The following is a 23,602-nucleotide window of genomic DNA, read 5'->3' on the forward strand; positions in this document are numbered from 1 at the left end:
TTCAAACCCACAGCTTAGTAAATCTAGCCCTTAACCTCATGTATCCAACTCCCATTGTCCCATAGATTGTAAGCTTGCGAGCTGGGTCTTCTCACCTCTTTGTCTGTTTTACCCAGTTTGTTTATTACTGTGTTTGCCCCCAATTGTAAAGTGCTACAGAATTTGCTGGCGCTATATAAATAAATAAATAAATAAATGATGATGAAGTTAAAGTCATAATGATCCATTTTGTATGCACAGGCATTGTAGTGGTTTTACTTATGTCTGGAATCCTTCTAAGAAACATCACTTGGGAAGTTAGAGATTATTAAAAAGTTCAGATGCTGTAGTACCAGTTTCAGCCAGCAGGTGCTAATATAGACCCAAAGCATAGTATGTACCCTTGTAGACAATTTATTGATTTCAGGACAACAAAAAAAATATAGACTAAGCATCTAAGGTGTGTTCAATAAGCTTTTATCTCTATTATAAGTATGATATCTATATATGGAGTGTAACACAGTAATATTCATCTGAGACACTGTGGAACATTGTGAGACATTTAATGATTTGAAATGGTAGCTTGCCTAATGACGTGCTAACTTATGTCTACATAAAGCAATTTCAGAGATGACAAGCCCAGGCATTGGGCATGTGAGTACTGGGAACCAAATGTAGGATAGATTTGAAAACTACTCAAAGGATTCTAAATTTTATTAACGGTTTGGCTGAGAGGCAATGCTGGTCTTTGGAGGTTCAACTGATGTGGTCATATTTGGATGTATTCCTAGGATGTATTGAATTGTGAATTAATCATGGCAGCTACAGTGCCACTTTTTGAATTCTGATGTGCCAAATCATTTGTAGGGCATTTTAATATTGGCAGTAGATATTGTATAGGGTTATGCTTTTCCATTTGTTCTACCTATTGTAATGAAATTATTAGATTATGCAAGTCTGCTCCATCAGCCAACACTTGAACACAATGATTATTTTTAAGGACAGTTTCAGAGGGCATTTTAAAGCATCTATAAACAAAAAAGTAAAAAAAACAAACAAAAACTAGTTGCAGTATATGTGGAGGTCTCGGAAATAATGCATAACTCCCAACAATTCAACTGGCCAGGGGTCGCTTGAGGGTCCACTAGACTATATAATATTCTTGTATAAAAAAAAGCTGCTTATAACATACACAGACATAGTTGTCTGGCAATCATTCTATATTTGCTGTGAGCTGAGTGAAAGTCTTGTTTTGGTAGCAGCAATTTTTCTTGCAAAAAAGTTGGCCAAAATTGTCAGACTGGAATATTCGTCAATGGCATTACCATCAGGAAGTCTTGTGTGGGTAGAATAATATATCTATTTAAAACATTAACTTTATCTGTAATGCTGGTCACATGCTACAATATGGGAACTGATATTGCAGCATATGGCTCAAAAACAACTGCAATGGTAGATAATAATCCGACCACAATTGATCTGTTTATTGTTAGACATTTTTGTATAAGGAAATACAAAAAATGCAAGCGCTACATCACTACCCTCACCAAATCAAGTTAAAGACAAGTAAAATAATAAATACCATTACACAAAATAATGTAAATAAGCTATTTCACACAGTGAAGAACAAACCCCTAGCGCACCTTCTAATAAGTTACAGAAAGAGAAGGTGTATGCATATTGGGTAATATTGTGTGTATATATATATATATATATATATATATATATATAGGACAATGGATAATTATACACAACAATTTTTACTCAACTGGTAACCTACAATGACAAGCAAGCACATGGGACATCCCACAATCAATATCTGGAAAACACAAATTAAAAACAAAATACAATAATGTGCTTTGTCACTGTGGTGAAGAATAAAGTGCAACATTGTTTTACAGATAGAGACGGCATCAGAAAAGTCCTAATAGTCCTTCTGTACAGAGTCAAGCAGGTAAGAGTCTTTCATAAGCAACTCATATGGCTGTGATTGTTAAGGTTCACCAATCAGAGTCACTCATTAATAAGGATTATAACAATTGTTCAAAATACTAAAGCAGTGGTATTCAAGTAATAAGTAATACCAGCTGCACGTATTAAGCAGACTGATTTTAACAGGATGAAGTGGTATAAGAACAACAGACACAACCTGTACCTTGTGAAATGGCATTTGTGTCGAAGTCCGATAATTAGGTGGTCTTCCAGGTGCAGGGGGGGGGGGGGCTGTGCTGGTTTGGCTGCTCTGACAGAGAGTTCACATTGGGTGCTCTGAGTTAGTGATTCTTGTTCTCCCTTTTTAATCCCAGGACCAAGGGCAAGCAAATCCTGGAGGACGTGCAGAAGAGGACACCCGCCACTGCCACTGTTCACTGTTGGAATTTGAATTTGCTGCAGATAACGTATCATTACACTAAGATTGCGCAGTGTTAGTAAGTGGTTTTATTGTAAAGTTCCTGTATTTCATGGGGAAACAGCAGGAGAATTGACTGTTGGATAGATCTCAGCCAATGATGTATTAGATGTGTGAGGAAAACCCACGCGTTTCACCCCTATAATGTGGGCCTTGTCCAGGGAAGTGACATAAAGTTCACTGCTGTGGGAAGTGTATTAATTGTGCAACTTCATGCATATGTAAAGGCAGATTATGCAAATATAGCTGCCATAATATTGTTTTTATCTTAAAAATGAGTAACTCATATTTCATGGTATACTGAATTATAGAATGAATTCCAAAATTACATTCTGGTAAGAATCTTAAACTTGTCGATCTGGCAAGTTCAGGTATATGGTCTAATAGCTGTGGAGGTTGCACACTTACATTACTTGCATCACTATTTTATTCCACTGCAAACCAAAGAAATACATATGAGAACGCCAAAATATTTTTTAATTTCAACAATTGTCTGGAAGAAATGGTACATTATTAGGAAAACAACTGACAGGGTGCCAAGATGTTGGCTACAATTGTATCTTCTTTTTTTCTTAGCGACACATTTTGTATGTGTTGTCCATTTCGGTATAAGGGGTTTTAAGAAGACCACTATGAGCCTGTGAGCACGGTCATCTTCTGACCTTAGAGACCCCAGAGAGGCTGGAAGTAATTGGGCCACTTGGCTCAGACGTCCAAATCCAGTTTGGCCATCTAGTTGAAAATAGGTTATATCAACAAATTTTAATTAAACAAAAATGTTGTTTGTCAAATACAGAACATTACATTGCTAACTACTTTGTTAACTCACATAATCAAATTATTACAGATTTATACATAATGCATTAAGTTTACAGAATAGCTAGACTACTACACAAAATAGATTTTGTGCAATGGATATGTAAATCAATGTGAAAAGCAAACACAAACTAAGTTAAGTGTAAAGCCTGCTGTCCCTCTCCAAGTCTTCTCTTACTTCCTGGCAATCTGTCAGTCAACTACTCCCCCAGTCTCTGGGAAATTACATCAATAATTCCACAACCCTCTGCTGTATTGTTTACTTGCAGTATAAACAGGAATAAATATATGAAAGTGAAGCAAGAGAAAACCTGTAGTTCAAAGAGGTGGTATTTTATAATTCCAAAAATAATTCTCCCATAAGTTTACATCACTTTCAGAAATGGAGCTGCAGATTACGTTTACAATATGGATTGCCAGGTCGGCCAACATAACATATGCCATGCACATGCTGCATGACTTCAGTTGTTCCTGTGTAGGCAACTCATGTAAAACAGTAAAAGAGGAAACACACATGCTTTTTTTTTTCTTTTACTGTGTAAGCATGTAAATTGCATTAAATAGCATTCTGTGTAAATTGCATGCGATGCAATCCATACAGCCTGTATATTTTTATCCAAGGCTGCAACTAGAGCTGTGCGATAGGGGCGACTGCCCAGGACGCAACGCTGTCAGTAGTTATAAAGTATGACTTACTATTCCTACACATACTTGCCAACTCGCCCGGAATGTCCGGGAGACTCCCGCAATTCGGGTGAGTCTCATGGACTCCCGGGAGAGTCTGGCAATCTCCCGCATCTGCCCACTTCCTAGTGAAGTGGGCAGAATTTGGTCTAAAACACAGCGATTCACCGGGAATTGCGGCATTTGGCCCCAAAATGACGCAATTCCCGGAGCCCCGCCCCCTGCAAGCCCGCCTTCCCTTGGCAGCTCCCGGATCATACTTGCCATAAGTTGGCAAGTATGTTCCTACATCAGTAGAAGTTTAGCACTTTGCACCCTTTGACAAACTGCGATGAAGTATTATACGTATTTCATGTGTGTTATTGCTCTCCGTTAGCACTGAGGGTCCCAATGCTGAGGTAAATATGCTAATGACTATTTAATAACTAGTCTCATCGATTACCAATCACAAAGGGTAGTTTCCAGTGTAAACCCAGCTCTATTTTAAATGCCGCTCAATTTACTATGATACACACAGTATGATACAGGGGATAAAAATAATCACATCAAGAAAGCTTTTCCGCAAAGTCTCATTTACGATAATATGTATTCTTATTAACCATAGGTATGTTCAATAACCGTCTTTACACATATAATAACAGTGTAGAAAGAATAATATATTACATCAAATACATTTCATTGCCTACATCAACTCTTTTATCAATGTGTATGTGCCTTCACTATGTGTGTATCTCAGATTTCATTGTGTGTGTTAGTGTGTCACACAGATCTAGTTACAATTCCTTGTTATGTAGATTATTTCAGACCACTGCCAGTGTACACCTCCTAACAGACCACTTCCCATTGCCTAGTACACTTATTTCCATATATCATATACACAGTCCCACGATTACCGTATATACTCGAGTATAAGTCGACCCGAATATAAGCCGAGGCACCTAATTTTACTACATAAAACTGGGAAAACTTATTGACTCGAGTATAAGCCTAGGGTGGAAAAGAGCGCTAATTTAAAAACCTAAATAAAAATGATAGGTTCAATCTATGAAATCATTTTTAGCTAAACCATAAATAACAGTAGATGACAAGGAACATTCATAAATGATTATAAAATCATTGGCATTGGGTACAACCTAACCTAAATAAAGGGGTATATAAGGGGTAGGGATATAAATGTATGAACATGGTGGCTGTATTGTTTGTTCATTATGTAATTGCACTGTAAATTAAAAAAAAGAGAGAGAGAGAGAGAGATTTTTTTTCACTTACCCGGCAGTGGAACGCATATGCGTTCCAACAACAGGAAGTTCGGCATTTGGAACGCAAGTTTGCGTTCCAAATGCCGAACTTCCTGTGTTGGAACGCATATGCAGAAGTTGAAGCCGAGGGACCGGACACCAGGTAAGTTCACCCGTGTATAAGCCGAGTGCCCTTTTTCAGCATACAAAAGTATGCTGAAAAACTCGGCTTATACACGAGTATATACGGTATACTGTCTTACAAGGCATAGCAGAGCACATGGCCCAATGGTAACCATATTGTCTATTGCATACTTGGCAACTTCTAGCAGTCGGCGTCCAGGAGCTGGTCCCAAATGCAGCACAAATGCAGCACATTTTGGTTCTAATTCTGCCCACATCACTAGGATGTGGGCAGATGCGGAAGGCTGCCATACTCTCCCGGGAGTATCTCGGTTTTTGGCCCCACCCCACCCGCTGCAAAATGCGGCATCACGTCACGGGGATGGGTCCAAAATGACGCCATTTTCTGAACCCCACCTCTCGCACGCCCACCTCCCCCCGGCAGCTCCTGGACGCTAGCTGCTAGAAGATGGCAAGTATATTGTAGTTGTCTTATGCATGGTGGTCAGCCAGTGACTGTGTGTATGTTTGTGTCCAGCGTATCTGAGAAGTCACCAACAAAAGGATATCAAAATTTGTCTTGAGACGTTAGATACAAAGCCCTCTGTAGGTGCAGAACCTGTACAGAATGTGAGCCAGGCAAATTCAGATGTACCCAAAAGGTCTTTAGTCTACAACTCGCCTAAATACTCACAGTTTGGACAGAGCCTAGTATCATGCCATAAGGTGGGGAGGACCTCACCAACCAATAGGAAGTGTCCCCCACAGTGGCAGATATATTTGGGTGATTAACGCTATTGACCAACTGCAGCACCAGGGAAAAAATACTTCAGTGTGCAGTTCCTGGGGCTCAGCATGTGCACCAGGGCATGCCCTATCCCCCTGCCCTATGCTCTGATAGTTATTGACAGGGGTGTAGTGTCCTATCCGATTTGTATTAATGTAAAATACATGAGGATAACAGGACTATTTGTGATTCAAACTTTATTTTGTGATACAAAATCAATGATGTAGTATAATGTCATTTTCATGTAGCATACATTTGATTATGTGGTATAAAATATTATCACGCAAATTGGTTCTGTAGCACAAAAACAATTTTAAAACTCACAAATTCAGTTTGCGTAGAAAAATTTCTTTTGTTCCGCAAAATCTAGTGCTGGCTCCCAAAATTCTTCTGTAGCAAAATTAATTTGTAACGTAGAAATATTTATTTATTTGGTGGCACAACTACCATTATATGTAGGTTTATTTTTAATTATTGAGACCAACTAGGGAATGAATTTTAACTCGCACTCATAATGTTCATTTTCAATTACATGGTTCTTTGTGTATGAGTAGCCCCATTCTTACACCAAATATCTAAAGACAACACTGCATGTAAAGGTGAAAGGCTGCAGCCAATATATTGAACATAACATACAAACTTATGCCAAACAAACGTGAAGACCTGTGGTTTCTTACCTTACAACTAGAATACCATCATGGTCTGTAACTCTACTAAAAGTCCACCCAGATCAGGCTCATTTATTTGGTCTGGGCCTCACCGCAACAAACAGAACTGTTTTAATCGCCTCTTAAAGGCCCATATGAAAAAATTGTAACCCTATATCAGACAAGTGTACTGCATCAGGCCTGTAGAACACTGGCAATGCACCCCCTATACCAAAATGTCTTTATACTAATATTTACATCTGTCTGGCAAAATTTAATGATGGTGATGACCTACCTGTTTGATAGACCCCACATAACAGCATGTGTGGCTATCCTTGTGTCATCCACCCACATCTATGAAGACACTAGTAAACTGAATCTTGTTACGACTAATCCATCTTGGTGGATAAATAATAGACTCTTCAGCTTCTGTCTCATAGCTAAAACTAGCAGCATATTTTAACTGGACAAATTTCTTCACCTGCTGACAATTTAAATAAAACAATCCAATGCCTATTTCTTAAGAAGTCTACAATTTCCTTATAAACACCTTCACATTCTTTTTGTCCCCCCCACCCCAAAAAAACCCCTAAGGTAGCGAATTAGTTAGAATTTACTATTTTCTTTTTTGGGTAACAAACCTAACATAGACACTCAGCTCAGTTCTATGTAGCAATTTCTCTGTGACAATGTCGCTATGCTGAGACTTTAAATGGTCAAGTTCTTTCTTATGAATTGGTCACTTTAAAAAAAGATCCTAAACCTCCCCAAAAAATGTTTCAATTAGCTGGGAAGTCAGCTATTTTAGGTAGCAACTTAACGATTTGCTCTTGGCCAGGCGCGGGCTGGGAGGTATCAGCCCGGGGGCCGCATCGGATGCATAAAAAATCGGCCGCCGGTGACATAAAAAAAATTACTGCATCCACGGCGGGGGACGGGGGGAGGCGGCCGGCCTGAACAGCCGCTAGACTGAGCGGCCCGGGTGCCCGCTGCCCCCCGGTCCAGCCCGTCCCTGCTCTTGGCTCTGCTCCAGTGGCATTACTTTATCTATTGCAGTGAAATGCTCAGGATCACCACTGCAATTTGTACTTTTGTGGCAAAAAAAAAGGTTCCCATTTGCAATAGGACTCAATAAATACCTATGGTTTATACAGCTTATAGGAGTCTTGTGGAAGGGTTTGCTCCTTACATGTCAGCATCTCCATCAATGTCAATATTTTTCATACCCCATGACAGGCTGGTATGGACTAATGACTTGTGACTAAATTATCATAAACATACTAATTAATGCCACACACAGTTTTATATGATGTCTAAATATTTGAAGAAAGGTATAGCTAGTAAATAAATATGTTTAATTAACATTGCAAAATGCTTGTAACCAATTCTTAAAAGTTCTTGTCCCTGGGTGCTGCTTTGTAACCTCTCACTAGGTCTCCCCTTTACTGTCGGGTGTGGTGAAACCTGTAATAGAGGGGATTAATGGTCTACATACTCGCTTCTTCTAATTGCAGATCCACTGGAGTAGATTAACATGGTACCTCCACCATACCATACTGGCCAATTACCATTACCTGTGTTAGGGGAAGCTGAGGCTCCTTATATGGTGTTGCTAACCTTCAAATAATGCTGGATAATGAATCCAGAATTTGTGGTAAAGACTATTTAAACTAAGCATCTGAGAAGAAGCATCATTACTTAAGATGCTGAAAGCACCTAAATAGAACATATATCAGAAGGGCCAAGCACAGCTGAATCCTGAGAGGAATGACTCCTGCCAGACCGCACTGAAATAATGACAGGTTCTTTCCTTTTACATTAGTTCTCAGTGACCCACTCTCTATTGGCTTGTTCATTGATCAGAACGGGCATATACTGCTGGAGGAAGGATTCTCCCCAATGCCTCCATTATGTCCTGCTCCATAACTTGACACATAAATTACCAGGAAGCACCATGTATGTTGTCTGATTTCATTGTCTACCCTGCATTGTCTGAGCCCTGTCTAAATGAACACCAGATTCTAACGAGGTATTTAAAAGAAAGTAAAGTCACTATTTGTGCTGCCGTAGAATATGAGCAAAACACTGAACAATGTGTTCTACCTTCATGGTTCATAGTCCACAGTTTTGTTGTTTAGTGTTCCTTTAAAGCAGAAGTCCCACATACATTTTTTGTTTAAATAGCAGGTTAAGTATTCTTTAAGCAGGCATCTGATAAGCATTTTTTCTTAGCTATCCTCCCACAAATCATTATCTCCTTTTCAAAAAGGAGGGAGAAACAAGTATGGTTGACAGACAGTCTGGTACACAGACACAGGCATGTCGTGTGATGACAAAAGGGGGAGGAAATAAAGGTGAAAACAAAGCTCAGAGGGGTGTTCCAAAGCCTTTAGGCTCACTTGATCAAGTGCTATGTGACTGCCATAGTAGTCGCATTATACTGTGGAAAGCATGCAGAATTCTAAATCGTTGAAGAAGCAAACCAAGGAAAAAGGGAATTATCTGCTACTGTGATTTATGTACAAAAAACACACTATTTTTTCAACTTTAAACAGCTAGTTTAAACACCTTTTGTCATCCTACTAATAAGTATCTCCTTTTCAAAATCTCTGTGGAGTGTAGACAGGTTTGGCTGTCAATTTCACATAGACAAGCTCACAGATCTCAGCATGTCATCTGATGTCAGAGGTGGGAGAAGGAGGGGGGGATTTTACAGTGCAGACATAGCTCAGATGGGTGTCCCAAAACCTATTTATTCACTATGCCATGTGCCATGTTACTGTTTTATAGTGGTACATGGTAGTCACATGACACTGTGCAGTACTGTAAATAAGTGATAGCAGCCTGGAGAAATAAACCAAGGAAAATGGTAATTACCAAACTCCATAATATAGACAGTGATTTATGTTAAATAATAATAATAATAATAACAACAAGATTGCTGCTTTAAATTATTTTCCCTAAAAGTAAACCTATCATACATTAAGTGGAAAAAGAAAGTAATTTACCACGGTCTGATAACCAGAATAAGACAGAGGAAGGATTTTACTCACAGGTGCATGATATGAGTGTTATTACTGAGCTGTGTTTGTTGAGAATAAAATGATTGTGGGATCTGGTGGGCATGGCTTCTGACGCTGAATAGCAGCCGGACGATAGCTAGGCCTGGTGGGTTTAGTTAGTGTCAGGAAGCCGTGGAACATTTAATGATTGTGTTACAGTATTGTTGCAACAAAATAAAACAGCAACTGGTTAAGAAGACTGGAGTAAGGCGTCACTCAATTGATAATTCCTACAATTAATATAACATTATTTGTCATCTCTATAGAAATCCACAATTTTGTGCAAAACATCAAAACCCCTTTTTACATTTACATTATTATAAATGCAAAATAAAACACATATCCTTTTTGTAATTATCATTTCTGTTTCCAAAGCTACAAGAACAATGACCAGCTTTGTCTTTAAATGATCAAAACATCTATTGAATTCGCATCTCCCCTCTCATTTGCATACAATCAATGCTCTATTACGGAGGGGTTAACAAAGAATAATAAGGAAGAGACTGATAAAAAGGTGAAGTAGACAATTATGCATTTCTAAAACAAAAAAACCATCCCTAGCTATATATGTAAGTTGTTGTTATGTTATCTGGAAAGCAGTGTTAAATAAATAAATAAATCAGGATGTTCTTCCTGCGTATCGTACATACCAGGTGTTTATATAGTCACTCTACCTTGCATACACATTATCTTTGCTATCTAGTGGCACGCACATGTGTAGTTAACAACATAAACACTATACCGTGCCAGTCATCACTGTCAGTCGACACTTGCGTCTCCCCAAAAATAAAAACACTCACAATGGTAAAATCAGTATGAAGTGGGGGAGGTAACTCATTGCAGTTAGTGGTAGGCCCCACGTGGCTCTCATCAATTTGATTGAAGCCGCTCTGATTGATTAGAAGGTGACAGGTCGGCAGACATGTCAGTTGTGAGCATGTTAGTATGGTGCATCAGGTTTGGTTTGTTTTTTAACTTGAAAAAGATTTTTATTGAAGTTTCCAGAGAGAACAACAAAATATATATGAATACATGAACAATGACAGTTCAAATGGCTGGGTACAAGACAGGGTACATTACAACCTAAAGGAGAGAAGAGTAAGGGGGGGTACACCAGGTTTTTAACTCCACCCCCATGATTCACAAGAAGGAAGGATTCCCCCCCCCCCAAGTGCACTACAGGTCCCAGCAGACCTTGGATGCAATGCATGCTGGCAGCAAATGCCAGCATGTTCTAGCAACCATTGCTTACTGGGACCTGTAGTGCTTCAGCAAAAATAACTATTTAACTATTTTTTAACTGCTTATTACCCCAACATCCAAAGCCAGGGTTGATGAGAGGAGCCCCATTTTTTTATGCGGCTTGTTTCCGTTGGTGTCAGCAGTCCACCCTGTTGTAGCCTAGTCTCCCTCATTTTGTGGCTGCCAGCCTAGGCTGAGCCCTGGAGCTGGGAGCACCTTAGGGAGGGGGGAGCCTCTTTTTTTGTACTTAAGATATTTATTGTAGGTGAATCAAACGGGCGTATTCCCAGCTTAGTATCAGCCCCTTAATGTCTAGAATCCCTATCGTTTAGAAGATACTCATACCTCCTCCCCTTCCATACATGGTGCCTCTCTAATCTATATAAAATAATTCTTCCACATGGCCTGTCTGTAGCCCAGAGGACCAAACTTGAGACACTTTGGCATAGAAACTAAAAACAAATACTAAGTTAATTTTTGCAAAAACTTAAGTACATTAAACATCTTTTTTTTTTTTTTTTTTAAATAACATTGAGAGCTAGAATTTTTTTTCCCAAATGCAGTTTGGTCCCACCAGGATTTACAGCCTCACAACAGGAAGTGATCCCTGACCTTTTAATCTGTGCTCTCCAAAAAGGTAATTTATTAAATATAGATGTGATATTCTTCTCAAATTACCAGTGTTTTGATTCTTAGGTTACATAGAAATATGCAGCATTTGATAATGATTATGTACATGAGATTTTGAATTCTGTACAGTATTTTTTTATTTTTATAAATCTTTATTTTGTCAGGTCAATGAGTAAAACAAAACATTGCAGATGAAAAAAACACAACAAAGACAAACGTGTTTTTTAGGATCAAGTTCAGTGCGGTTTACCTTGTATAAAATAGGTATATTTAAGGCATACTTGCCAATTTATAACTCTTCCCTCCATTGCTCTGAAAATAGTGTAATTTTGGCTCCACCCCCCACTGTAATGTATCGTGTGGCGGGTTAAAATGACGCAAATCGTGTCAGCGAGGCCTCTGTCACGCCCACTTCACTACAAAGTGTTCAGGAAGCGGGAGGTTGGCCTGAGTATCACTGACATTTCAGAAGAGTGGGCAAATATGATTTAAGGCAAACCCCTTTCCATTGTGGCTAGAGGTACACTGGATAAAATATGTTACGGTGAGGATAGTCTCTCTCTAAAATTCCATGTCCAAACCTGCCCAAGCACATGTCCCCTGTCATGAGGTAATATAGTTTTTTTTCCATGGCAGCAATGTGCCAGATGTAGTTTTAAGCTCTGGTGCAGAGGGGAGAAGTGGGTTTTTCCAATTCTTAGGCAGGATCCAGTTTTCTGTTGTTAGATGCTTGTTTTCTTGAGCGTTTGCTTCTTATTGGGACAAAATATGTCATCTACTTAACACTTTGCAGCAAGCCCAAATCTAAAACTCTTAGTAATTACCTGACTGGACCACCAGAAACAAATTAGAGTGCTCCTGAGGCCACAAGTTATCCAGCATCTCCGATCGGCAACGGGAAACATCTTAATCTATCTGGGCTGTCCCATCTATAGTACACTTTGTGGCTGTTTCTGTGAGGATCCTTCACAATACCAGCTACAGGTAGCAATATGCCATCAACACTTACAATTGCACTTTCTTTTCAGCTTACTGCAATCAGCACATTAAGCCCCCCACGAGCAATTTTGTTTGACTGCTGGTGCTTTAAGAGTCCTGTTTTCTTTGCCTGTTTATCAACTTCAGCTTTGTCCATCATGACTCTACATTCTTCAACCCTTTAAGTTCGGCTTCATCCTGTTATGATCTGCCTTGTTTCTTTGTGTGCATTTTTGTTATGATCTGCCCTGTTTCTTTGTGTGCATTTTACCCTGTGTTATGATTTGCCTTGTTACCCTGTGTGCACATATCTGTGATTCTCCAGAGGAGCTGCTGTCCGGCCATTCCTCTATCAGGGGTTAACTAGCACTGCTAATTAATTATCCTCACCTGTCTGTGGCCTATATATGCCTGCTTATGCCTGAATCCTTTGCTGGTCATTGATGTTCCTAGCCTGCTCATGTGTTTCTCTGTTCCTGATTTACCTGCATGTTTCTGACTACTGCTGCAAACTGGTTTCAGTTAAGTCATCTGCTGCATTTCTTTATTATTTACTGCTTGTTTGCCAAGATCTGGAAATCCATTGTTCCATTCAGCCTGAACTGTTACTGTTTATTTTTGCCTTACCTGGACTATACTTTTCTGCAATAAACAGTTTAAAACGTTTATATCACGTTTCTGGCTCCATGGCTGTAATTAAGGAAGTGGTTGTGAACAGAACCCTACCAGAATGAATAAGCAGGCATATATAGGCCACAGACAGGTGAGGATAATTAATTAGCAGTGCTAGTTAACCCCTGATAGAGGAATGGCCGGACAGCAGCTCCTCTGGAGAAACACAGATATGTGCACACAGGGTAACAAGGCAAATCATAACACAGGGTAAAATGCACACAAAGAAACAGGGCAGATCACAACAAAAATGCACACAAAGAAACAAGGCAGATCATAACACATCCCTCATGATTATGACTCAGCAGCTTGGCTAGTTGTTGTATGTCTCCGATAACTACTGTATCCAAAATCTTCTCCCCTGGGAGTAACAGCACCGTGACAGTTTCCTTTATATTTGTTGAAATAGAGCTCAACTCTGATATCTCCCCAGGACTCCTCATCTGGTGGCGGTCCTAGGTCTCCCTTGCATTACGTTTCATGGTTGCTCTGTGCATATGGGTGGGATGTTTAAGGCAAAGGGGCGAGGTCCCTAAGAGCAAGATTTTTGGAGAATGAAAACAAGGAATGGCTTATTTGGATGAACTCAAGTGGTCTCAATTGAGGAGAATTTTTGTTGGAGATCTAGGAGAGATAGCCATTGGCCTTGTCTACTACAATCTGCAAGATATTTAAGGTTGACTTGGATCCAGTAGGTGAATCTATAGTACTGGGATGAAAGCCTGGATTATCCCAGATGAGAGTCAGGGGTAGAAATAATGTAACTAAATGTATACTGATCCCATAGTGTTATAAGGAATTTCTCGGTTGGAAGCATTTTAGATGGGGAGCTTCTGTGCTATTTATGAAGACCCTACAGGGATGACAGATTAGTTCAATTCAGAAGTTTAGACTCAATATCAACTGGGAAATAGTTAAGATTACAGCGGCCAATGATCTGGTCCCTTTTGCTATTTAGCAAAGAAAAATTAAAGCAGTCATTCAGCAACAGAAAGACTTTGAGGATTTGGTTAGCATATATACTAAGATAAATATGTCCATGTCTAGTTTATTGTCCCTAATATTCTGCCATGAAAAAAGAACACATAAATGTAAAAACAATGCTTTAATTTTAAACAACATTTAAATCTCATAAACTTGTGATAAATCAGTTCAAGATTCCATAACAATTAACAAAAGAAAATTTATGTTAGGGCTTAGTCATACACATATACTTTGTTTTGACATGTTGATAACACCCCTTGCAAAAGCAGATTAAATGGCGCTGTACTACTCTCTGTTCTAAAAATGTCAATGCTGTATTTCAAATTTGTGAATGCAGCACACCCTATTTTCTATACATTAATGGACAGTTCAAAAGATTGTATTGGTAAAAATACAAATGAAAATAAAAATACAGATGAAAAGTGCATGAAAAACGAAATTAGATTTCTAGCAGTTTTACCCAGTTTCCCAGAGCATGTGTATGAATGAGTCCTTGAAGTTACTAGCAATTATATCAATGAAAGCACACCGGTTTGAGACAATGCTATAAAATTCATTCTAAACAAATGGAATTAAATTGAGAGCACAAATGGGTAATACTTGCTCCTAAAAATGTTTATGATCACATATTTACCTTATAAATAACTGCCTAGTGTCATTACTGTAAATTGGAGACTAGAGTTTCCACAATCCGTAGAGCTGACTCTGTGCATCCATCAAAGTTTGAATGTGTAAATCCGTCTCCACCGCATAGAAGGAAAGGCTTGCTGTGCAGAGTTATCTGACCTGGACAATCAGGAAAGGCCTCTGTAACCTGCAACATAAATTACAGGGATTAAGCAGAAGTAGTAATATATATATATATATATTAATTATACTGGTAGCATTCCTGACATGTATTTCCACAGCACAAACAATCTGATGTGGGGGAGGTGGTTCTATAAAATTAATTTCAAGACAAAGTACAGCACTAAAATTAAAAGTGACAAGACACTTTATATATATATATATACAATATATTTATATTTATACAAAATATTTATATTTACACAATCATATAAGCCTAGCCAAACATAATTGTAGAGTTCTAAGCAGAAACGTTTGCCGACATTCATTTTGCTAGCATGACAAGTATTCAGTATTTGGTGTAATATATATATATATATATATATATATATATATATATATATATATATATATATATACCGTATTTCCCCAAGTATAAGACGCACCTTTTTCCCCCAAATTTTGGGTCTAAAGAAAAGGTGCATCTTATACACTGCAAGCGCTACTTACCTTAATGAAGAAGTCGGCACCTGGTGTGAGAGAGGAGTCCCCGCTAATAGGAACAGCGTGTCCCCGCTGGCTGCTTCACACAGCTTGTCCCCGCTGATTGGCAAAAGGACCTTAAGGTCCTTCAGGCGCCTCCCACAGTCTCGGAGCTGTCAGTCTTTATGTACCGTAATACATCTTTTTTTTTCATTTAGGGCCCCAAAATTAAGGTGCGTCTTATACAGGGGTGCGTCTTATACTTGGGGAAATACGGTATATATATATTTTTTTTTTTCTGACCTTAAAAAGTCCCCTAAACAAGTGGCTGCTAAATATTGTGATATAGCCGCAAGCAATGAAGGAAGTGCAATCAGTTTGAAAGATGATTCCACAATCATCCAATCAGAAGAGACTATCTAATGGCGCCAGTTGTCATCATCATTAGCATATATTGGAATGTGTTTTTTAGCAGACGTAAGACATGCGGCTTCTGGCAGCCATACATGCTTATCCGTGCGGGTGTGCCAGCCGCAACTATGCAAACACGCCCTTACTGTACTCAGACTGTAAGACTGCCCCTTCTCTCCCCCGTTCTGTCACTTCACAAGTAAGTAGGCGCAAGCGTCAGAAGTTTATATGCTGTGCAAACAGACGTACATCCTCAGCCCGATGGTGCGTAGGTAATATGAACGTAGATTATAGTGGAGATCCAAATATACAGAATGACAGAAGATAAATTATACGTTACCAGAAGAAACATGATCATAATTTTTATTCCCATGTTTAAAATCACAGTATCAGATGTATTTGACCCTCTATGTGTCGGATACGTTAACTAATACAGTACAATACAGATAAGTAAAATAAAAAGAGGAAGATAAATAATCCTTGTTTATATTTCCTAAGCTGTGTATTTTTATTTTATTTGGGTGTATTGACTTACAAGTGATGGAGCATGTCTTTGATACTCAACCCAGAAAAATGCACGTGTTGAAATGTATTAAATTGTTTAACTAATGTGGGGATTGCATTTGCCAAAACATTGTGAACTTATACATAGGTCTCATATAAATGTATTCATGGCAGTATGTATCAGATGACTGATTACACAGAGATTATTCATTTTCATTATTATTTTAAGTTAATGATGTAATTTGTTTTTCAGAATAGTTACGTAACATTCTGAAATCAGTTTAAAGCTGCCACTAAGAGAAGGTGGCCATGACCTTAATTAAGATTGATATGCACCGTGTCTCTTTAAACAACAGGGACATGCAATTTAGTAAGAACCAGAGATGTGTGGTTCACCGTGAGTTACATACACTATGTATGACCATATTAGGTTAAAATTCCAATGTTACTATATGCTGTTAATTTGCTGTCAGAATGGGTCAGCTTTATTATTCATTTCTATTACTTACAATGTTTTACGATGCTTTACAGTGGTGTAAGTACAAGGAATCAACGTATTCACCTTTGTGCACCTTTTAATTTTTTCACATATAAATAATACACCCAAACAGTCTAGTCTGCAAATATTATTCCAGCCTATCTTTCCCCCTTGGTTTAATACACTCTATAGCAGAGTAAAATGGGACCCAAGGAAAAGAGAAAGCATGATATATTGGATGGTTTTTGGACGTTTATAGGTTGACATTTTCATTACTTGGAAGATAGATAAGTTTAAGTGCATAGGTCAAGGTCAGGCCATGAATGCTAATGATTGACATTACGGTGCTAACTAGATTGCATTTATGATTCCATGTACAACTAAGGGAGCATATCTACTGACATTCTGCAGAAGAGGCAGGATGTATTGTAGTGGAGATCAGACAAAAGATCAGTAATATTCATGTGTTGGAGCATGAGAGAATATTAGTTTTTGTATCCATTCCAAAATGTCTGCTTAAACATTAATGCATTTTGTTAATTCCTGCATATGCCATTTGTGTAGTTCTTGTCTCAGTTGGGTTTACTCCATGTACTTTACCTTTAGGGGGAACGCTCCCTATATTGTAGATGACATGGCAGAGTGGAACATCAAGCATGTCCAGTTCAGCTTAAGAACATTTATCAAACATAGTAGGCACAGGGGTTGCAGACTTTGAGGAAAATAATGCTGCCTCTATTCTTACTACTGGTACTATATGCTACACGGGCCTGTATAACGCCTGATCCTGACAATCCATATTTGTGCTATTGTTTAGTACCGAAAAGTGTGCAATCCTCCAACACTCCTTTATGAAATGTGTCTGCACAAAATACAAATGAGATTTTTACCATTACAATCCAAAAAAAGGCATAAAAAAAAAATTGAAGCGGGGGCAAAAAGGCATATTTTAATATACGTGTGTCTCATCAAATACTACCAACCAAATGTACGTTGAGATGCTTTGAAAAACAGTTTAAAATATAGGAGTTTAAGAGATGGCTTCAGGCCCAAACTCTTTTTTTCTTTTCAAAAAACAGGAAACATCACTTGGTTGCCTCCTATGTATCAGATTACTAGAATACACAGCCAATATTCTATTTCTGTATTTCTTGTATACCAGAAAAGTTTGGACCCAAAAAGTTGCTGCGTTTTATAGTTTCCTGCATTAAGCCATTTACAGTACAATGTGGAGCAGATACGCACGCCCCTGCTAGCTCTACAAAGGTGGATGATGTCAGTCGCCCCCACACAACACGAAGCATGCACAAGGTTGTTAATGCTAATACTTAATGCTATTCATGTATTCTCTGGAGGGTAATTGAAGTTGCTAACTCAGCATTAAAATAATGGATTTCACACAGGGATACTTTTATTTCTTTCACATGGAAAAAATAAAGAAATTTTGGCTCTCAAAATAAATGAGTGGGTTGCTGTAGGAAATGCATGACTTCTTTAAATATTTATTACAATGCTGTAAATGTCTTCTTGTGCAGTTATTGAGTGTACAACTAGTGATGAGCGATCTGCTGATTTTATATTTCATCTAATGGTTTTCAGTACTTTACAGACCTGACAATTTGAAACATTTTCACAGAGAGATTGTTGGGAAAGAGTTAGTGCAGAGAACCACTCTGCAAGATGCGAAGTGTTCACCCTTGAGGCTCATTAAAGTATCTTGTCCTCCAACGCAAAATCTTGTGTTTGCAAATGTGTGCAATAGGAGGTGCATGACTGCGGCTAGCCAGCTTTCAGCGAGGGGCACCCTGATTCACACAGATCTGCCCGCTGCAGTAGACATTAGCTTAGCTTGCAAAGCCATGAACTTATCCATATAAGTAGATGCAACTGTGCAACAGCAAACGCGTGATGTGACAATAGTAGGGAAAAAAAACACTGTAGTTTTGCATTTTATTTACATTTTTACAATAAACCACAGTAACAATAAAATATGTGTATTTAATAGGCTGTAAAAAGAAAGCTTTAAATGTCCTTTGCAATATGCAGAGGAGGTCATGTGATGTGGAAGATGGTTGCTCCTGTTCTCAAAGCACCAGGAGCAGCCGTATGGGGATCTGTAGATGAAGGCTCGGAAGGCCACCTGCTCCCCACTGCTGGTGAGGATGCATCAAAAACCACAGATAACTGAAGAGAAGGTAAATGTTACTTTAAATATAAAGTTGTCCAACAAAATGTCAAGGTTTCTCCACTGAAAGTTTTTGTCAGCTTTCTACTGAATTATCCTGGCCATGTTTAGGACCAAGTAGGCTACCATGCAGTTGAACTAGTTGTGTTGATGCCCTTGTCCACTGATCAATTTATAGCTTTGCACAAAAGGATACCATGCACTCTTATTGAATTGTCCTGGCTGATTTTATTTGAGAATATAAATTAAAGGTTATCAGTCTTTCAAAACTGGAGCTTCTATATTCTGCAGTTGTGATGTAGGTCTTGTCCTCAAAATAAACTTATCAGTGATAACACTACTCTTTTTGGTTGAACTATACTCCTATTGGTATTATTATTCCTCACTTTAAACACAAGGAAAAACACATGTCAACTAAATGTACATTAGGGATCTCGTATGCCATGAAATTTGTAATCCTGGATAATTCTTTTTTTCTATAAATCAGATTCCCATCCCATAGATAAATAGAATTATAGGAAATATTCAATTTTATTGCATTTGCCACTAAAAAAAATATTCAGCCACCTACAGTACGCATGGAGACGGCTTTATATGGAACTGCTTACCTGGGAGTACCTCCATTTCTGACACTTGACATGCTTTGGTTGAGGAAGATTTGGCATTATTGCATCAAGATGCTTCAGAATCAGGGGCTCCACATTGTCTTTCTCCTCTTCCAAGTGCTCTTTTCCAAATGGTATACTAGTATGAACCACAAGTGAGGGCCCGACTTCTGAAGACTCTATAAAAAGAAACATCCATTGAATTGTCTTGTAACTGTAAAATTTTAACATTATCCAGTTCCTGCTAACACTGAATGTAACTGCATATACCATAGTATGGCGAGACAGAATCTTATCTTTATACTCAGCAGTGTCTCTGAGAAATTGTGTCTCAGTATGGAAAAGTCTAACGTTGGCCGACAGTGCAAATGTATTTATTTTTAATACAGTGATGTTAATACATGTCTACACTCCTGTAAATGCATGTATGAATTGTGTTCATTTAGAAATGTGTGTTTATTGGGAATAATAACCCCTTACTTCAAATTTTAAAGGATATTAGAATTATGCCTAAATTTCTGTGACCTTTATAAAAGCACTTTACCACTAGCCTTGTGCTTTTATATGGTCACAATACCTTGACCACATCCAAGAAGCTTATACATTAAAGTAGACGGTACATTATCCCATTTATAAGCCATGAATAACAATCTTTGTCATGAAAATGCTTTGCTCATAATGACTCCCTTAATATGGCTAGCACAGTCCTAGCTGACACTTGTCCTGTAAATCTACCATTACAAATATATGAAACAGTGTCATCTTCATTATCACAAAAGTGATCATTTAATTTTTTGAATTAAATGTCATTAGTTTAAGTTAATAAATTGTGACCAATAGCTGAATGTGCAACAAATGAAATGGGTGGGTGTGATACAAAGCATAGTTGTCATTCTCTCCACTTGGATGGGATATGTATTTAGGGAAAACAAGATGCATATATCAGTGGTACTGGCAGAATGTGAATGTTTAGTATAAGCTACACATATATGCACTTACATATATGTGTATTGATATAGTAAAAGTAATAGAGAAGAGAGAAAACAAAGCATTGAGGGACTATGGCATATCAGGATAGGAGTCTCCCCAGAGTAATGTGCACAGTGATATTCACAACCCAACCACAGTTCTCATACACTATGTTGAACGTACTTTATTAATCTATAGTTTTAGTCTTTATTCTCTAACAGAATTATAACATAACTTCATTCTTCTCTTTCATAATTATTGGTATCCATATCTTCAGTCACATGCTGAATCCTGCATGGTTTAAGTTCTTTCGTAAATGGGATGCAATAACGTAGACATCTCGAAACCAAATATGTTTTAACCACCTATGTGTTGGTCAAATACCTTGTGTCAAACTATATAATGCATTTGTTCTGATTTTTTTTTTTTTTAATCTTTTCATTGGACATGGGTAGTTCTACATATAACTTCAGTGAGAGTATCTAAGCACATATAACTTTGTGTTGAATGTCTATAGATGTGAATAACAGTTTTATGGCTTAATGCAGTGGTTCCCAAACTTTTGCAGTTCGCGGCACCCTTAGAGTCTCCATAATTTTTTCAAGGCACCCCTCCAAAATAATTACTGAGCAGTCCTGTTTTAGAAGTAGTTGGGTCAAAAAATTGTAATAAGTATTTAGGTCAGGACAGAAATACTTATTTAGTTGTATGCAAAAATGCCCCCTCTGCATCCAGACACACTGCCCCCTCTGCATCCAGACACTCTGCCCCCTCTGCATCCAGACACTATGCCCCCTCTGCATCCAGACACACTGCCCACTCTGCCCTCTGTCACGCTGTTCCACTCCTCTGCCCCCTCTCACACTATCCCCCTCCTCTGCCCCCTCTCATGCTGTCCCCCTCCTCTGCCCCCTCTCATGCTGTCCCCCTCCTCTGCCCCCTCTCACGTTGTCCCCCTCCTCTGCCCCCTCTCACGCTGTCCCCCTCCTCTGCCCTCTCTCACGCTGTCCCCCTCCTCTGCCCTCTCTCACGCTGTCCCCCTCCTCTGCCCTCTCTCACGCTGTCCCCCTCCTCTGCCCTCTCTCACGTTGTCCCCCTCCTCTGCCCTCTCTCACACTCCCTCTCACTCTGCCCCCTCTGCCGCGGGCCAGCCATAGAAAAAACAAACAACACAAAAACTTACCAATCTGCGTGGCGCCAGGACCCAGCATCCTCCTCTCTCACACAGCTTGTCACTGAATGTCGATATTCAGTGACAAGCTGCGTGAGAGAGGAGGATGCTGGGTCCCGGCGCCGTGCGGACTGGTAAGTTTTTGTGTTGTTTATTTTTTCTATGGCTGGCCCGCGGCACCCCTGTGACAGCGCTGCGGCACCCCTGGGAGCCGCGGCGCACACTTTGGGAACCGCTGGCTTAATGTGCTCACACACTCTAAGGCTTTGGTTGGAAATGCAGCTACCAATATGCCCTAATGTATGTTGTGAACATGTAAGTTACCATCATAGTCCCATAGATTGTAAGCTTGCGAGCAGGGCCTTCTAACCGCTCTGTCTGTAATACCCAGTATTGATTAATTACCGTGTTTGTCCCCAAATGTAAAGAGCTACGGAATTTGCTGTCACTATATAAATAATGTTCATGATAACACTGACAATAATGTATAGCACTGTGGAATATACAACAAAGACATTATAATGTAGTTGGAATAAGTTTATTGCTCTTTCAATTAATTGCAATTGTAGCGGTATTCTATGAAATTCAATTTTGAGCCTTGTATCTGTTTTATCCTAGCTAAGGAGCAGGGGAGACATGGATCAAGTTCCTCCTGCACTTCTATAGACCCCCATTGCCAAAATAAGGTTTAAAAATAAACTGTTCATTAAAATGTAAAAAAAAATATATAAAAAGAAATAATAAAATGTGAAAAATAGTTAAATCTAATGTCCCTCCCAGCCCATCAGAACATAAACCTATCCTAAGTAACAAGGATGCATTTTGTCACTCGTGCAGTAGTGCGTGAATGTCATGCAGATTGTATGTTACCCCAAAGCTACAAAAAAAGTCTCCATCCCTCCAATTTGTGTTTGTCCACCCCTAGTTATTACCTTTCTAGCTCCATTTATGCTTTGATAAAGGCATTTCATCGTGACAATTTAAAACGAATATAGTATTTTTGTTCTTGGGCAATAAAACATCAGACTTTGAACAAACACATATTGGTTTTGCAGTACTCACAAAAACTAGCCAAATTCAATTCTGGGGCAAATTGCCGGGGCTGCACTAATTACTTTGCAGTAACTAGGTAATGCTTATAAAATAAAAAAGATTCAACTCTGGCCTGAGGTCTACCCAATCACCATCATTGTTAATTCTTGTATGATATGCAGTGCTATAGACCCCTCTGTACTTCCATCTGTATCAGACTGCAGTTCTCACAGCATGTAATGAATCAACAAGGAGATCAAAAGTTTAATAGAATGTCACAACTGGTGGACCTGAATGAGAATGGTATCTCAGAAGCGACGATCACATGATATACTTTCAGACTTGGCCATACATGTCTATGCTGAAATGTATTCATTATTAGCTTATGCTTAGTTACTTGTTTTTTATTATTATTACATTTTAACTTGTGTTTTTGTTTTGTATAAAATTGCTGGGAGATTTATGCCTTGTGGACCAGAGAGCATGGCAGAAGTTAAACATTCAGTTCACTGAAAGCCTTGTACTTTAATACTCCTGGAGTTGGACAGCTCAGAGTGATATTAACACAGCATGAAAAATGTCCAACAAGAGAGAGCATGTTTGTGAATGTTGGCTGCGGCTTGTAGATCTGTACTGGGATCATATATTTGTTACATAAGACTAATAAATTGTGGAGGTAGAATTTCACTTTTGGATCCATTCAAAATGAGCCACAAGTGACCTCAG

At 38.8% G+C, this 23,602-nt stretch overlaps 1 protein-coding gene across 2 annotated transcripts in view; it reads right to left on the minus strand.

The window, feature by feature from the left end:
- Window positions 1-14,356: 14,356 nt before the first annotated feature.
- Window positions 14,357-23,602, minus strand: part of RNLS (renalase, FAD dependent amine oxidase) — a 107,925-nt gene continuing 98,679 nt past the window's right edge. For both annotated transcript variants that reach the window (XM_075216396.1, XM_075216397.1), the window contains exons 6-7: window positions 19,708-19,883; window positions 14,357-15,066 (exon numbers count right to left, since the gene is read on the minus strand). In XM_075216396.1, coding sequence (XP_075072497.1) covers window positions 14,911-15,066; window positions 19,708-19,883 — 332 coding nt within the window. In that variant the 3' untranslated portion in view covers window positions 14,357-14,910. The remainder of the gene's footprint in view (window positions 15,067-19,707; window positions 19,884-23,602) is intronic.

The sequence above is a fragment of the Mixophyes fleayi genome, chromosome 6 (genome assembly GCF_038048845.1).
Source record: "Mixophyes fleayi isolate aMixFle1 chromosome 6, aMixFle1.hap1, whole genome shotgun sequence".
NCBI lineage: Eukaryota > Metazoa > Chordata > Amphibia > Anura > Limnodynastidae > Mixophyes > Mixophyes fleayi.